This window comes from Talaromyces marneffei, chromosome 3, assembly GCF_009556855.1.
Source record: "Talaromyces marneffei chromosome 3, complete sequence".
Taxonomy (NCBI): Eukaryota; Fungi; Ascomycota; class Eurotiomycetes; order Eurotiales; family Trichocomaceae; genus Talaromyces; species Talaromyces marneffei.
In genome coordinates, this window is record NC_072350.1 from 2273493 (window position 1) to 2289001 (window position 15509).

The 15509-nt window shown below is 47.2% G+C and overlaps 9 protein-coding genes across 9 annotated transcripts; 6 read left to right on the forward strand and 3 right to left on the reverse strand.

Moving 5' to 3' along the window:
- Window positions 1–39: 39 nt before the first annotated feature.
- EYB26_004568 (uncharacterized protein) lies at window positions 40–852 on the reverse strand (the record flags this gene model as incomplete). Its single annotated transcript, XM_054263859.1, has 1 exon — window positions 40–852. One exon carries the CDS (start codon window positions 850–852, stop codon window positions 40–42), a length of 813 nt encoding a protein of 270 aa, XP_054119834.1.
- Window positions 853–2256: 1404 nt separating this feature from the next.
- Window positions 2257–2823, forward strand: EYB26_004569 (uncharacterized protein; the record flags this gene model as incomplete). Its single annotated transcript, XM_054263860.1, has 1 exon — window positions 2257–2823. The coding sequence occupies one exon, from the start codon at window positions 2257–2259 to the stop codon at window positions 2821–2823; it is 567 nt and encodes a 188-aa protein (XP_054119835.1).
- A 1529-nt stretch (window positions 2824–4352) lies between these two features.
- Window positions 4353–5431, forward strand: EYB26_004570 (uncharacterized protein; the record flags this gene model as incomplete). The annotated part of the gene is made up of 2 exons (XM_054263861.1): window positions 4353–4435; window positions 4531–5431. 2 exons carry the CDS (start codon window positions 4353–4355, stop codon window positions 5429–5431), a joined length of 984 nt encoding a protein of 327 aa, XP_054119836.1.
- A 532-nt stretch (window positions 5432–5963) lies between these two features.
- EYB26_004571 (uncharacterized protein) lies at window positions 5964–7595 on the reverse strand (the record flags this gene model as incomplete). Its single annotated transcript, XM_054263862.1, has 2 exons — window positions 5964–6856; window positions 6920–7595. 2 exons carry the CDS (start codon window positions 7593–7595, stop codon window positions 5964–5966), a joined length of 1569 nt encoding a protein of 522 aa, XP_054119837.1.
- A 300-nt stretch (window positions 7596–7895) lies between these two features.
- Window positions 7896–8720, forward strand: EYB26_004572 (uncharacterized protein; the record flags this gene model as incomplete). Its single annotated transcript, XM_054263863.1, has 4 exons — window positions 7896–7951; window positions 8008–8167; window positions 8225–8313; window positions 8375–8720. The coding sequence occupies 4 exons, from the start codon at window positions 7896–7898 to the stop codon at window positions 8718–8720; spliced, it is 651 nt and encodes a 216-aa protein (XP_054119838.1).
- A 367-nt stretch (window positions 8721–9087) lies between these two features.
- Window positions 9088–10318, reverse strand: EYB26_004573 (uncharacterized protein; the record flags this gene model as incomplete). Its single annotated transcript, XM_054263864.1, has 3 exons — window positions 9088–9420; window positions 9474–10047; window positions 10146–10318. The coding sequence occupies 3 exons, from the start codon at window positions 10316–10318 to the stop codon at window positions 9088–9090; spliced, it is 1080 nt and encodes a 359-aa protein (XP_054119839.1).
- A 642-nt stretch (window positions 10319–10960) lies between these two features.
- On the forward strand, window positions 10961–11413 carry EYB26_004574 (uncharacterized protein; the record flags this gene model as incomplete). Its single annotated transcript, XM_054263865.1, has 3 exons — window positions 10961–11008; window positions 11127–11251; window positions 11368–11413. 3 exons carry the CDS (start codon window positions 10961–10963, stop codon window positions 11411–11413), a joined length of 219 nt encoding a protein of 72 aa, XP_054119840.1.
- Window positions 11414–12001: 588 nt separating this feature from the next.
- EYB26_004575 (uncharacterized protein) lies at window positions 12002–12481 on the forward strand (the record flags this gene model as incomplete). Its single annotated transcript, XM_054263866.1, has 1 exon — window positions 12002–12481. The coding sequence occupies one exon, from the start codon at window positions 12002–12004 to the stop codon at window positions 12479–12481; it is 480 nt and encodes a 159-aa protein (XP_054119841.1).
- A 573-nt stretch (window positions 12482–13054) lies between these two features.
- On the forward strand, window positions 13055–13995 carry EYB26_004576 (uncharacterized protein; the record flags this gene model as incomplete). Its single annotated transcript, XM_054263867.1, has 3 exons — window positions 13055–13117; window positions 13169–13708; window positions 13765–13995. 3 exons carry the CDS (start codon window positions 13055–13057, stop codon window positions 13993–13995), a joined length of 834 nt encoding a protein of 277 aa, XP_054119842.1.
- Window positions 13996–15509: the final 1514 nt, after the last annotated feature.

A 15509-nucleotide genomic window follows, 5' to 3' on the forward strand; every position in this document is an offset into this window, starting at 1 on the left:
AAGTACAATATGAACAGACTCTCTAAGTCGGTCTAGAGGTTACACCTCATCTTCATCCCTCCTATACATCTCCTGCACCAACACCTCTACAACCTCCGGCACCGTCTCCCTCAAAGCCTGCATCTCCTGCGGGCCCATCTTCGACAATACATAATCCGCAACAGCATTCCGTTCCCGACTCGTAGGCCTACCAATCCCAACCCCAATCCGAAGGATAGCCATAGACGACGTCGCCGACTTTGCCGCAGTAGTTGCCGCAGTAGTTGCCGAAGAAGAAGAAAGAAGACCAGCCCCCCTCAAACTCTCCATAATGCTAATCAATCCCTTGTGACCTCTAAGACTAGCTTGCTGAGGCCCTCCGCGCCGAATCTTGATCTGTCCCGGTTTTGCCTCTAGTTCGTCATGCAGGATGACGAGAGTAGGTCTGAACCTCTGCGTCAATGCGCGGGTGTCAATTGTGATGGGTTCGGATGACGATGATTTGAGTAGTTGCATATTACTACTACTACTACCAGTCTCTGCCGTGCTGCTGTAGCTGTTGTTGTTGAGATGAATCAAAGTATCGAAATATTTCTTCCGGTCTGAGAGCCAGCTCTTCAATTGGCGGAGAACCGGTGGGCCAGAGACGTTCATTAAGGAGGGCGATTTCCATGTTGAGTAGAATATTGATTTGGAGAGGTTTTGCCCGTTGCTCCCCGGTGTTGACAAGCCGATGCGCTCGTGGAGATGTGGTTGAAGAGCGTCGAGTAAGAGGTGCCCTGCGCTGTGGCGTGTCTCGGTGTATGGTGCTGGATTGCCGATTGAGGCGATGAAGAGGTACCGGTTAGGGGATTTGTAGATCTGAGTCGACATTTTTTCTTCTCTTCTTCCTCTTCTTCTTCTTTTGGATGTTTGTTTGATTTTGCGCTTGAGTTGCGAATGCGTTTGGGGGATATGTTGACTTTGTATATTTCGACCTTCAGCCTTGAGTATGCATATTATCGGATGGTAGCTGTACTTTTCTTTTATTTTCCTTGAAGCGTTATTGACAAAGAATTGGAGTTTTATGTTTCGTGCTGTTTGTTTCACGATGATTGGAAGACGACAGGAAAAAAAATAAAGGGCGCGGTTGGCGAGCTAGCTTGCTGATTGGCTAGCCTGGTTTACTACAAAACACTGTTTACGACGACGAAAGAATTTAAGGAATTTCAAGAATTTCAAGAATCACTTGTCCTTTTATCTGATTTTGATGAGTAGTTACTAGATTGGGATTTTTATGTTTCAGCGGAGTATTGGCTTCGAGAAGGTACTCGACATAACTAACTTATCCCGTCGATAACCGGCTGACATATCCATTAATGCGCGAATACTTTTATGTCAAATCAACTTACGGAGTAGTTAGGGCATGTATCAAATACATATGTAGGCAAGCGAAAGCCGCAAATTTGAGTCATTTTTTTTCCTTTGAGAATCTGTTGTAGATTTCTGCTGGTGTGACGAGACCATCTCCGGTTCAGACATGTAGTTATTCTCCGGCAACATGATACTTAGGTAGTCACGTTTGTTGGAGATAAAGAAACCACACCATCGTCTTGATCTACTGGTACGTAGCACACATGACATCCATGATCGAGTGGACCGGCAGCCTTTCGCAAGGTGTACCGGTACATATGTGGGATTTCTTCAGCTGCGAGGACTCCATGGAGAACACGGCGGTTCAAAAGATCTCTGTTCCTGTAATTGTTCATGACTTCGTCAGCCATGGTTTGTCAGATGACTGTTGTCGGACTTATTTTGGACTGGAGTGAAGGAGAAATCTAGCAGATCCTAGAAGATTGCAGAGTAACTCTAGATCCATCCAGTGGAGCCAATTCTATTCATTAGTAAGCCTATCAGCCAATGAAAATGCAATATCCGTAATGATTGGCATCCCGACCCCTGCACTGCTCCATGAGTTTAATGTCTTGATTGACCAATCACGAGCCATCCTGAAAGGAAAAGACATATCAACCTGAAAAGTGACAACATAACGACACGATTTCTAAGCTATAGCTCGTTGAAACTATACAGAATTTTATTGGAAATGGATCCTCTCCACAAACCTGCTCATTACAAATCAGTTTTGTTAGTTGAAGCAGGCTTTGACGGTTCCAAAAGTATTTAAAGGCGTGGCTTGTCCACTGGAACCTTCACTCTTTCTTCCCATCCTCAGTCAATCAACCAACTCTTTTCTTCAAACATTCTCTCCAAGTTCTAATACAAGCTATCAACCTCAAAATGACCACCCTATCAACCCCCATCCGCCGCGTCCTCACTGCGAGCGACGCCAAAGGCAACGGCTACTTCGCCTCCGATGACCTCCTCACTCCCTACGATCCCACAACGACACCAGACTTTTCAGTGCCAACTGAAGAGTCAGCATTCGGCGTCATCCAAATCCACCGCTCGCGTGGCTTCCCCGTCGACAATCAACGCCCCCTAGACAAGGAACCACACAGAACCCTTGTGCCGCTGGCAGAAACTAAGGGTCCCTCGGCACGCATCATTGATCTCCCTCCCGGCCAGGAGGGGGGCTGGATGCATCGTACGCTCAGTCTGGATTATTGCGTTGTGCTCAGCGGATCGGTGACGTTCATTACTGATGGGGAAGAAGAGAAGACGCTCAAGGAGCACGATGTTATTGTTACGAGGGGTGTGAATCATGCATGGGTTAATCGTGGAGAGACTGTGGCTAGGGTTTTTGCAGTTGTTGTGCCGGCTTTGCCGATTGTGACGGAGGATGGAGTGGAACTGGAAAAGACTCCAGCGGGGGATGTTTTTGATCCGAAGGAGGAGGATGATTAGATGGGTACATGTAGTATTTGAAGGAGAATGCATACCCGTATATAGTTAGAGAGATGATGCGCATCTATCTATCGGGTTGTGCGCTTGTTATTACTACCGTTGGAATAGAGCATCACGCTCGACTTATTCGTTCGATCAAGATGAGATGACTCCTGAAGCATCCAGTAGGTTAGACCGGTCCTTCGTCCCGACAGTCTGGTCCCCCCTAATCTGTAGGAGTAGTTAATTAGAACGCCAATTATTCAGACTATTATTCTAACAGCCTACCCCCACTCCGTCCCTCCGTGGAGTATGTAGTATGTACGTACGTACATATTCTGTATGTATACATATAGCAAAGCAATAGTACTTGTTTAGACTCCTAGCACTAGCGTGTTTTATTGAAATTGAGGGTGTCCACATCACTGGAACCGTTCCCTCGGGTCTCGAATTCAAGTCTCCTTTCTCCCGGGCCTCCACAGAGCCACCACGTCTTATGTATCAGCTCTAGTGTCCGGCATCTGCAGTGTAACAGAACCAAGTTAGTCTACATCCGTTGCGGTTGCCGAAGGAATCAAAATCTGTTCTCAATTTTGGCAAAATCCCGTCCTTCGGTGGTGTACAGACTAAAGACTCTGGAACCGACTAGCAGGGTTTGCCCGTGCTCCTTCTCGCATATGCATGTGTACTTGTAAAGATGTTGTACTATGCACCGAACCCGAAAATCAGTCTCTGAACCAGTGCCACAAGGTCTGTGTTGCGTTGCATACGAGCCTTTGTGACCTGTAGGATCGGTGCTGGCTGTGGAACTGGCCGGAGTGCTGCTCCTTGCGGCGTAGGACTAAAGGTGCTAGCTGGCCCCGCCGCCCGCTGAATTAAGCTCGGCGCCGGGGCTCTGGCTCGCCCGGTCTTCCCGCTGCCGTTTCCACTGTGTCGGTACCTCTATCACCGTATACCCAGACCTAGGCAGTAGGTACATAGTACAAGCACTCACTCGTACTGCTTTGGAATGCTGTTTTAGGCACATCTGCAGCCATCATGCTCGAGTGAATGCCACGGTAGTAGGTGGTTTCAAGTTGTACAAGCCAAACTCGAGCCACCAGCAGCAGTGCTGTTGATTCGCAGGAATTGGTGTTCAAAAGTTACCCACTTGGTCAGTAAGCCTGGAAAATTAATGAAATTAACCAGACAGGCTAAAGGCCCTAAACTTATCTACTCCTGGACCACCACTGCATAATACACTAGTCGTGTTCCCATTGGCCATGCTTCAACGGTTGTGTTGCTCCTTCCTTGTTGGGGGGTTTTTCTTTCCTGCTGGTTTCAAACTCGGCCGGGGAGAACACTTTTACTAACCTCAACTTCTACTCTTCTTCACACCGTAAAGATCCTCAATTCTCAACTTTTTGAAAGTATACGCAGTCTCTTGAGAAGACCTAAGAAGCACTTGTCTACTTTGCCTCGTCAGACCATAAACCACCACCCCCAAGTATCGATTGACTGTCTATCCGCATCGAGTATCACCTGTGAACCATTTTAGCTGAAACTTGGTCATGGTACAACCCGACCTTGGTACTCACGGCATGCAAGTCGACAGTGAGGAGGAACACGACGGAACAGATGGCGCAGAATCAATGTACTCCCTTCTACTACCAGCAAAACCCTTCATGATCCTTCACGATGCACACAAGTTCACTGTCAACTGCGGACGATGACTAATGCAACAAATAGCAGAACATCATCACCGCCCGACGCAGCTCTTCAGCCCATTCACGAGAACGGGAGAAGATATTGCAACGAGATATACTTCATGCCGAACGATGAGCCCGAGCAAACCCGTTTGAGTATTGTCCATCAGGCGTTTCTAATCTTGCTGGATGGCAAATTGACCACAGCCTCCCTGCCACCGGACGGCCCAGATTATGTGTTGGACGTCGGTACCGGGCCAGGGGACTGGGCTGTTGAAATGGGACAACGGTATCCTAATACAGAGATTTTCGCTACAGATATCAGTGTTTTTGATGGTGGTCCGGTGATGATTGGTCCTCCCAACGTTCACTTCCAGCTCGACGATGCCGACGATGAGTGGACATATCACAAACCATTCGACTTCATCCATTTTCGAGGCTTGTCCGGCGCATTTAGAGATTGGCGAGGTGTATACGAGCAAGCCTTCAAGCACCTAAAACCAGGCGGATATATTGAAGTAATCGACAGTGACCCAGCGGCAGATATAGTGACATTCGCCAATCCGAACCCAGACTCTTATCATAATATCTACGTCTCTGCCATGCGGACCGCCGCCGATTCCTTGGGCTATCCACGTGGTCGTGAACATTTGGATTGCTCGCTGCTGACGTCGATAGGGTTTGTGGATGTCAAGGTTCAGGATATGACTGTCCCAATCGGGACATGGCCACAAGACGATCGGCAGAGAACGCTGGGAAAGATGGTCCTTATTTCGTGCTTAGAAAGTCTGGAAGCGCGGAGTCTGAGACCGTTGACTGCCACTGGCAGATGGAAAGTGGACGATGTACGAGATCTTTGCGAAAAGGTGAAGCAAGAGTTGATGAAATCTGAAGGGTTGACTATGTCTGTGCGATTTGTGACAGCGCAGAAGCCGGCGAATTGATTAGAAACGATGGTATGCTGTTGTTACTACCTTAATTCGAACGTGGCTTTCCCTGAAAACACGGCGTCAGCGGTCATCACTTATAAAAGCTGTCCATCTGCCTGACCAGACAAGACACAACCTGCGGTAGGACAAGATAAACATACGGGAACGATATTTTTCCCTTCTCTTGGACATTCGAAGCCTGATATATACACATCAAATGTTGACAAACCTTGGGCCGTTCACCAGACAAATCACCATCATGATTGTTCTCGCAATGTCAACCGCATCGACCATAAAACAATATGCGATTTCATAAAGTCAAGTCTTGGCGTTATATCTTATAGTTTCTACCTAGGTAACTAACTCCTTGGTGGTTGGTATTCGAGTTATCAATGATTCAATGTTGACATGCTGCGATTGAGACCGAATGTCAAAAGACCAATCTAATATATCAATATATTCATCATACAATGTAGCCAGTGAAATAAAAAGAAGCAATCATAATAATACAATTAGAAGACTCAATATAAAAACAAGTATTTGTGCCTTACAAAGCGGTCCTCAACCTCTTACCCAACTTCTCCATTTCACCAATAATTCCACCACCGGCAATACTCCATTTCTCACTGACCCATTCCTCAGTAATCTTTTCTTGCAAGATGCCGCTTCGCGCGAAGTACTCCATGAATCCGCGCGCTTCATCGCGACTTAGACCGCCGAGAGTTTGCAGTTCAAGTGGCGACGAGGACTTGGTAGTAGTAGTAGATGCCTGCTTGAAAAGATCCAAAACACGATTGTCGACCTCCGCATATGGATCTGCTTGCGGGAACTCGGCGGAGGACTCCGCGACCCCTTCTTGACGAGCTTTGAGTTGGGCTAGTGCGATCTCAAGAGTAGGAACGGCGGGGCTATTTGAGCCCGAGGTTGCATAAAGCAAAACTCCGCCGTTGGGCATTGAGGGCTTGGTGGATTGCGGGGTTAACAAGGAAATAAAATGTTTGACCAAGACGAGGTCGTGGGCGTGGATGGGCTTGAACTCTGCGTTGCGGTATTTGGAGTCTTGCATCCAGTGGCTTAGACCATCGACTGTGACTAGGAGAGGGGGGCGATCTTGGAATGATGGTTTCTTCTTGTCGTCTGCCTTCGCCGCAGTCTTTGGAGCAGTTGCATTGAGTTCGGCCCAGAGAGCTTGCCATACAAGCCAGGCAATTGCGACGTCCTGAACGCCCAACCGAGCGAGTTCGGCCAGTGTCATCTTTGGTCGGACGAGTGATTTGAGCTCGGGATGTTCCATGGACACGTTCAGTTTTGATAGGACTTCTTCATTGGCGAGGATGGTACGCTGGAGGAGCTCGGATGTTGCTTGTTCTTGGACGTACTGCACTGGATTCGTGTCGGGGAGAGGTGCATATGTCGTTTGAGCAATGACCAATTCCTGGGCTATGAATGCGTTAGTTTAGGGGGAGGTGGATAGACAAGCGAATCTAGGAGCAGAAAACTCACGATCAGGAATAGAAATCACAACCCATTTCTTCAAAAGTCCCATAGCCATTGCCTGCAGCAAATGCACACTCTTTCCAGATGATCTTTTCCCTGTAATAATCTTCTTGACTACTTTCCCCTGATCCGGACCCTGGGTAGAAATCTCCTCAAAGATTCTTCCCATCTCCAACGTCTCACGTCTCAAGACGACACCAGGTCGACGGAAAAGCGACCAGTTCTGAGAAGGCTTGAATGCCTGAAGAGCCCTCAGCTGCGTAATCATAGGCACAGGCAAGCCGAGCACCGACCCGCGAATTCGAGAATCAACCATTGTCTCCTCCGAAAATTCCTGCATACCAGGAACCTCTAAAGCGTTGGTATTACTCAACACGATTCTCTTTCTAAGCGCTTTCCGTTCTCCGACAGCCGGTGGACGGCCACGGTCTACCGTCGCTTTTTTCGGCTTTCGCATACGTGCGGACTTGGATTCACGGAATTTCGGTGCGCCTTCCATGCTTCGTGATTTCTTTTGTAAAGGGTTCGCATATCGAGTTGCGCTCGTGTGGAAGAGGGAGGTGGTCGTTCGTGCGGTCAATTGACGATATTGCTGAGCTGCAGAAGGAGGATGCAACAGGGCTCGCGATGTTTGGCGAAGCCCCGTTGTCGAAAGGCAGCCCCAGCATAATTGGGAAACCATTGTGCTGGCTGTAATGACCTCCCGTGGGTAAGGAGGGTCAATGGGCGCTGCACAAGGTATGCGGAAGATGAACTTGATGATTTGAATTATTTATATTGATCAACGGAAACTTGAGAAGACGGAAGTGCCAAGCAGAAGAAAACCCAAACGGGAAAAGGAGATGCCGCTTTTACGTTCTGAGTTAAAGCGGCTCTGAAAATTATCCGCTTTTTTCTGATAAGCTCGACTTATCTATCCAGACAAAAAAATCAATTCCACTACGAACCAGCACAATACACAGATTTGATTTGAGCACCAATCATGGCTACTACTACTGAAATGATGGAGGTGGATGCCAAACCAAAGAATACCAAGTTGTGCGTTACCAGAAATTCTCTATTGTCTTTCATGGGTACTGACTGACATTTTCCAGGCCCATCGTTGTCCAAAAAGAGAATCCGTACACATTCGATCTCGGCCACCTTCTCGCCCAAGACCCCAATCCCCTCGTGATCCCTAAGTCGGATAATGTCAATGATAGCTTGAAAACTGTGGCTAGAGATGGTGCTCAAGTGCTGCTCAACCAACTCCTGGTATGTCTCGTGCTTCAGTTCAGGGAAATGAAGAAGACTAACCGACCAATCTTGCAGACCACCTGCCCCGTAACATCAAACGCTAAGGATGGCGTTCTATTAACTCTTCCTCCTCCTAACACACTACTTCCGCGATTCAAACCTCTGTGTGTACCCTTCCTGTCCCATCATCTCTGTTCTCTACAAGAGCTAACCTGAATTCAAAAGGCCCAAGCCCAAAGAACCCACCAGATGGGAACTCTTCGCCCGCAAGAAAGGAATTGGCAAATACAGCAGCAAACCTGGTGCCGCCTTCGCCGAAAAGGAGCGACGCAAGAAACTCGTCTATGACGAAGCGAGCGGTGAATGGGTTCCTCGATGGGGTTTCAAAGGCGCAAACAAGTCTGGTGAAAATGATTGGGCTGTTGAGGTACCAGATAAGGATTGGAAGCAGGAGGCTGAAGGTAAGATGAATGTGCGTACTGCGGGTAGAGCGGAGAGGAAGGAGAGGATTAAGAGGAATGAGAGGAAGATGAGGGCGAATGAGCGGAGGAGTCGGAAGTTTGGCGCTTGATTTCTTCCTTCAACTTTGTGACGGTCAAAAGTGCATTATTGTATGTGTCGGAGTTGGATGGCGTTTTGTTCAGCGGGTTGCAAATGCTTCTTATTTGATGTATGAGTCTAATGTAGATAGGGCATGTGACAATCATGACTCTCTTCAATATGTATTATGCTGCTCAATTTACATGGCAAGATAAGATATGATAATTGGTATCCGAATCGTACACGACAGAGGCAATGCAAAGAATGATACAGCAGCAGCTGATAATTGTACAATATGAAATGACAAATGTATAGAGGGATATTTCTAGACAGGAGATATATGAAAACGCTGAATATATGCAAATGACCAACCTTCGCCAAACCCACAGCATATTCATTTACTCATCCTTCTCTTTCTTGCCAAAACCAAACCAGCCGCTTACTCCACCAGTCGACTTTCGTTCTGCTCTTTCACGCTGAATATCTGCTTTGAAGTCCTCCCAGGAAGGGTCGCTACCACCTGCCTCGCGGCGTTTCTTTTGTTCTTGCAGTGCAAGGACTTTGCTCAGCGGCGTTGTCTGATCCGTTGGTAGCTCTCGGGAGGGAGGAGACGGCGTAACAGCTTGTGGACCTTCGATGGCACGGCATATAGTCGCAAATGACCACTCGACGGCATGTTCAACTGGCTCGTCGAAGAGGTATGGCAACATGGGGACAACACTCAGACCCAGCTGTTTCAGAAAAATTAGGTCAGTGCTTCAGCAATATCATCAGAATAACTTACGCCAATTGGACCCCAGGTGCGAATAAGTGTGTTGTTCGAATTCTTGAGAGCACGGCCCGAGTATCGCACCACGGAGTGGATGGTAAATGCAGGTAATCCCATACTTGCAATACTTTGAAACACAGCACGCTTCACCATGACCATTCGATAATCGTCGATCAATGGGATGTGAGTCGTAGCCCATGGAACCAGAGGGTCTGACTTCTCACCACCCTCCGATTCATTGCGCGAACCCGACGTCGATGATAAAGGACCGGCGATATTTCCAGTAGCCATACCCAACATGACATCATTCGCATTCAGGTCTGTCGCATCCTTATATGCCTCTCCGGGCGGAATTACGGCTCGCCGATTGCGCAAGTAAGCTTTGTATCCTTCATGACCCACGTCGCCGAGAATATATGTCCATGAAATAGCATAAGCGCTTCGGACAAGGTGCGGATGAGCGACAGGACGAAACGATTCGCCGATGTCTGAAGTATAAGCGACGTAGCGGTGGGCGGATAGCAAGATGGTCCTTATTCGATTGACGTAGGCTGCATATCTGTATTTTGTGTTTGTGGAATCGATTGAACTTCATCCCTTTGTCAGTTGTGTCTCGTTCAACTCAGAAAGCGCTGTACATTCGAGGCTTTCGGTCCACGAACCAAAGGGACGAGAAGCAGCACTTACTATGGGGAGTATAGTTCGTCATAGTAGTCATCTTCCCGGTCGACGAGTTTTTGTAGGTTGCGAGAAAGCTTCTGGCGTGGTATCTGGCTTTTTGGAGATTCCGGACGAGCCTCTTCACGGATACGAGGGGCATCCTCCTTGTCGCCGTCGCTTTTGTCTTTTCCCCAGAACATGGTGTTTCCAGTTGCAGATATTTGCAATCGATAGTTTTGTATATGGTGTATTATTCACAATCGTTGAAGAAGGAGTCTATATACTGAGTGAATGCAAGCGACTTTGTCGGATGTGAGGAATGTCGGATATTCAGTACGGGAGTTGTAGCAGTTGCCTGGCATTCTAAGCCTCCATCCAACATGGAGGAGCTATTGTGGCTTAATTCGGGAAGCAGACGTTAAGACAACACCGAATCAGGAAATCTCGAGATTTTCGCAAGTATCTGATGTTTATTCAAAGGCACAAAAGAACTTCCTTCGGATAGAGTACTTCCCCTTCCCTTCCAAGCAAGAATTTAAGCAGTGATTCTCCGCATTCTCGATGCCCAGAACAATGACCTCACGATAGTGCTAGTCTATTTGGGACTAGCTGGTCCGTATCGACCTCGGAGCATCGGGTCTTGGCGGCGGAAGTTGTCGGGTAAGTATCACGTGACTGTGTCCTGACGCTAGCCCTTTATTGGTATTAGTGCGCCAAGCACATAACCTTCAGAGGAAACACCAGCGGCGTCTTTGATATAGGACACCTCGACTTGACCCTTCCAGCATCGAATTACACCTTGCCAATTGTTCGAGAAAACCCAACCGAACTACTCACTCACAATGGTTAACTATTACAACATTGCTGGCCGCAAGATCGGCTCCCACCATGTACGTCTTTCTGTTCTCGCCGCCACCACATCCCTCTTGGCTCCGTCAAAAACACAACTGAGTTGGGGGCGGTGGTCTTGAAATAATCGGAATGGACTGACACGCATTGTTGTTGTAGCTTGCCATGGGCATCCTCGGCGGTCTTTTTGGCAGTATCTACCTTGCTTCCAGCGGTGGCAGCAAGAAGCAGGTGGTAACACCTCCCATCAACGCCGGATCTAAGGATGAGGAAAAATTCATCCAGTACGTCTATTCCTTGCTATATTTTTGTCTCTGAGAGATCTGGATTATTCATGGCCGAATAATTCAATACCTCGTTCAACTGTCGAAACTATGCATACTAACGCTCCTGCGTATAGGGACTTCCTCAAGAGCGTCGAAGGTGAACAAAAAGCCGGCCATTAAACCCTCCCTTTTCCGTGACGAGTCTGTATTATAACTGCGATGTCGATTTTATCATGCAAAGAGGCGGAGCATCATGATTAGCGTGATTGTCGAAGCGATTGGCCTTGAGGGGAGCCATGCTTGTGAAAAACTTCCCAATGTTTAGCGGTCCTGGGATTATTTGTTATCAAGAACCGCCGAGGGGATTGTACATATAAAATCTACATCGTCATCAACTTATATCTTCTTCCTTATCCATAGAACGAAATTTCATCATTTCCGTACTTTGTCATGACTAACCACGGGAGTGGTCCCTTAACTACTACAAATGTACAAACCCATGTGAGCAAAACGTAGATTTTGCAGTGAGGAATCTCAATTCAATATAGGCACTGGTCTGTTATACGAATCTCAAGAGTCTCTAAAGCAATTGCATCGCCTATCCTTCGAATAATCCTAAAAATCGCGTAGGGACCCATGATTGGTCCGAGCACATGTTGATGATGCTATCCGCTTGTTAAGGATCTCATTTCAATCTTGTCTCTTCCATCCCTTACCCAACCACCAAGACTTTACACAAATAGAACCTCTTACTTTGCAGTCACTACAATGAAACCGATACCATTCCCTTATGCCCTCAACATTGGCACTGATGTAGTCCACTTACCACGCATATATCGCCTTCTAACTCAACGCGGTACAAAAAGCAGTGAAACATACCTCCACAAATTCACCCGCCGCATACTCTGTCCACAGGAATTACAAGATTTTCATACCCGATTCGGCTTGCAAAATAATGCACCTCTTGACCAAAAAGCCAGCATTTCCTCAAGAAAAATTACACCTGATATGGCACGCTGGCTAGCCGGGCGATTCGCGGCAAAAGAAGCAGCACGCAAAGCGGCGCCGGGGGGCGCAACTTCTATCAGTTGGAAAGACGTTCTGATCAGAGCTGCTCCGGCATCGTCCGCTGGAAGTAGCAGACCGGAAATTATCTATCTGAATGGAGCTGAAAGCCGGCTGGGGAAGTTGTCTATCTCACATGATGGCGACTACGTGGTTGCTACGGTGCTTGCGGCGGGAGAATGATATAATTCATGGGCAGGGAACAGTATGACCCTTCTTATATTTACAGCTCATCGTCGATGACCAATGTTCACCCTGTTCGCGATGATTGTGGCTGGCATATCCCGGCAGGTATCATGATAGGAAGGCACATGGCGGGTCCGGCCGTGCCTACTGGATAAACTTCTTGCATCTAGAATTCTGGTTCTCCATCTGTCTGATAACAAGCATTATTTCTCCGGATTTTCAACCACGAAACCGGCAATTATTATTATTGCGACTAAAACTATCGAATCACGGGTCAACATTTGACCTGAAAGAGCCATCCTTACTCCTGAATGTTACTACCAAGGTAAGTAATCTGCCCCGCATGCACGTGAAATCCTTGACTCTAACGAGCACAAGCACCCAATACCCCAGAATTGAAGCACCCCCGCCTTTGTGTCTCATAGCAAAGCGTATTGTCGGCCTATTGCAATTGCACTTTAATCTCAGATAGACATGCCATTCTCGCACCACAGCCATTCCGGGCAGTTCTGCCCCGGACATGCAAAGAATCAACTAGAAGAAGTCATCCAGACAGCCATTGCACAAAAGATGGAAGTCTTTTGCTTAACAGAGCATATGCCACGCGGCAAGGAGGATTTCTACCCCGAGGAGGTATAGTACCATTGTTGCCCGAAAGTTTGGATTCTAGCTGACCTAGCATAGAAAGCGGATGGTTTGACAACGGAGGAATGGCTCATTGAGAATGAAGCGGCTTTCTTCACCGAAGCATCAAGGCTACGAGAAAAATATGCATCTCAAATCAAGCTGGTGATTGGTTTCGAGATTGACTGGATACGGCCCGAGTCCCTGAGGCTGATCGAAACATCATTATCCCGCCTACCTTTCGAGCTCTTTGTTGGGTCTGTGCATCACGTACACACAATTCCGATCGACTATGATGCCGACACGTATCGCCAAGCAAAAGAACTAGCAGGCGGCACTGATGAGCGCTTATTCGAGGATTACTATGATAGTCAACTAGACATGTTGCAAAAGTTGAAGCCTCCTGTCGTTGGACATTTTGATTTGATCCGATTAAAAAGCGATGACCCGAATGCAAGTTTTGTCCAGTATCCGAAAGTGTGGGAGAAGATCCAACGTAATCTTCGCTTCGTGGCGGAGTATGGAGGTATGTTGGAGCTTAATTCTGCTGCGTTGAGGAAAGGGATGACGGAGCCGTATCCTAAGGCAGAGATTTGCCAGGTAAGCTGCTTGAAAGCAATCCACTCGCTGAACAAATAGCTAATTTTTGAGATAAGGAGTTTCTGTCAATGGGTGGCCGCTTCTGTATGTCCGATGACAGCCATGGTATTGACCAAGTCGGCTTCGGTTATCGACAAGTACTAGACTTTGTGACCCAGACTGGCATAACAGTTTTACATTACCTCGACCTATCCGATGAAGGCACGGCATTCGATGCCCGTTTCCCGTCGACGAGGATCCGCTCTGTATCTGTCGAGGAACTCAAGCAGAAACCTTTCTACCAATAATTATAAAGCAAAGATGTCCGATGGGAAATGTGACTCGTGGTGTACATAACTTGCAACAAACCGGTTCGGGATTTCGCAAACGGGACCTGAGCCCTTTGAGTAACATACTTTGTAATAGAGTCTAAACAAGATAGAATAGAGTTAATTTTTGGATTCTCCGGGCGGCTATCTCTACAATTGATGTGTCACGTTCCACTACCGTATCTGTACCATGCTGCACATGGATATTCGACCCCATTGACGCGGCTACAGCGCTAGAAAGGGGATTGCGTGCGATATACAAGTAACTTGAAGAATCACACGAAGGTTTAGGGTTGATTTGTGAAGTCACCAATTGGAATTTCGGAAGTGTTTCTAGATAGGGAGTCACATAGGAGCTAGTAGAAAGTAGTTTAAGCCCGTGTGCATGGGTAAATTCTAATTGGGCCTGAGATGTCCTCATATTTTCTTTTTTTTTTTCTAGATTTTTGTCAGAAAATATCCGAAGTGTCGGATTGAGCGAATACTTTTGTATAGTTACGTATTCATCCGCTTCCCCGCCCCCTTCGATGATGATCCTTCATGGAGGGGTTGGCTTGATTCATCCTTAACTATCGATAAGCACGGCTCTCTAAACTAGTAACTACGAACTAAAGCAAGAGGAACAGCATGTTCAAAGATGTTTCCGAGGAGATAGTAGATGTACTCCGTAGGGTATGTACTCTGTACCGTCAGGCACTCACATTCTGAACTAGACTAGCCAACTATCAAACCAACGTATGTATAGCTAAATTAGGACAATTCATTTACTTTTGCCACTGACCAATGCCATCAAAGAGATGACAAAATCACACGGGGAAGAACAAGCCCTCGGACCGGTTTTCTCGGATTGCAAGGGTGTGTGTTGGGAAGTTATTGGTTGAGGGCGAGGTGCCATAGAATGGTTGCTGATATGGAACGTTCGCTTTTGATTTGGACTCCGGATGAGTTAATTCCATCTGTTGATCTGGCATTACCGTGGTATGTGTGAGATGATGATGTCGATGCATATGACCGTCGTACGGTGCTGATTCGCCACTTCCAGATTCAATGTCACCGTTGTCATTCAGTCTGGCCATGAGTCTTTCGGGGCAAAAGAGATAGAACAGGTCAGACCGCTTGTAGTACTCGTAGTAAACAAACAACGCCAAGCTGTGTTGTGTGCAATAATGCAAATCTCTCGGCGGTATGGTCACATTTTGCGCAAATGATAGGATCAGATGTCTCAGAATGGGGCATTGCAATTTGTTGGTCTATCCCTATGGAGCTCTCTGTAGCTAAGCAAATATCGAGTAACAGACTGTGTAACCAGCAATGACATTCCCAGATAAGCTTTCTCGTCACAAGAGCATCTTGTGAATGTTGCACAGGAAACGCCACCGCCAGAGGCTGTTGGTGTGCATGGTCGAAGTACGTAGTAGTTGAGTGGTAGTAGCAGTAGCAGTAGTTGTTGCTGTTGTTGATCTTAGAGTCTTAGTCTGTAAGGACAAGAAGAT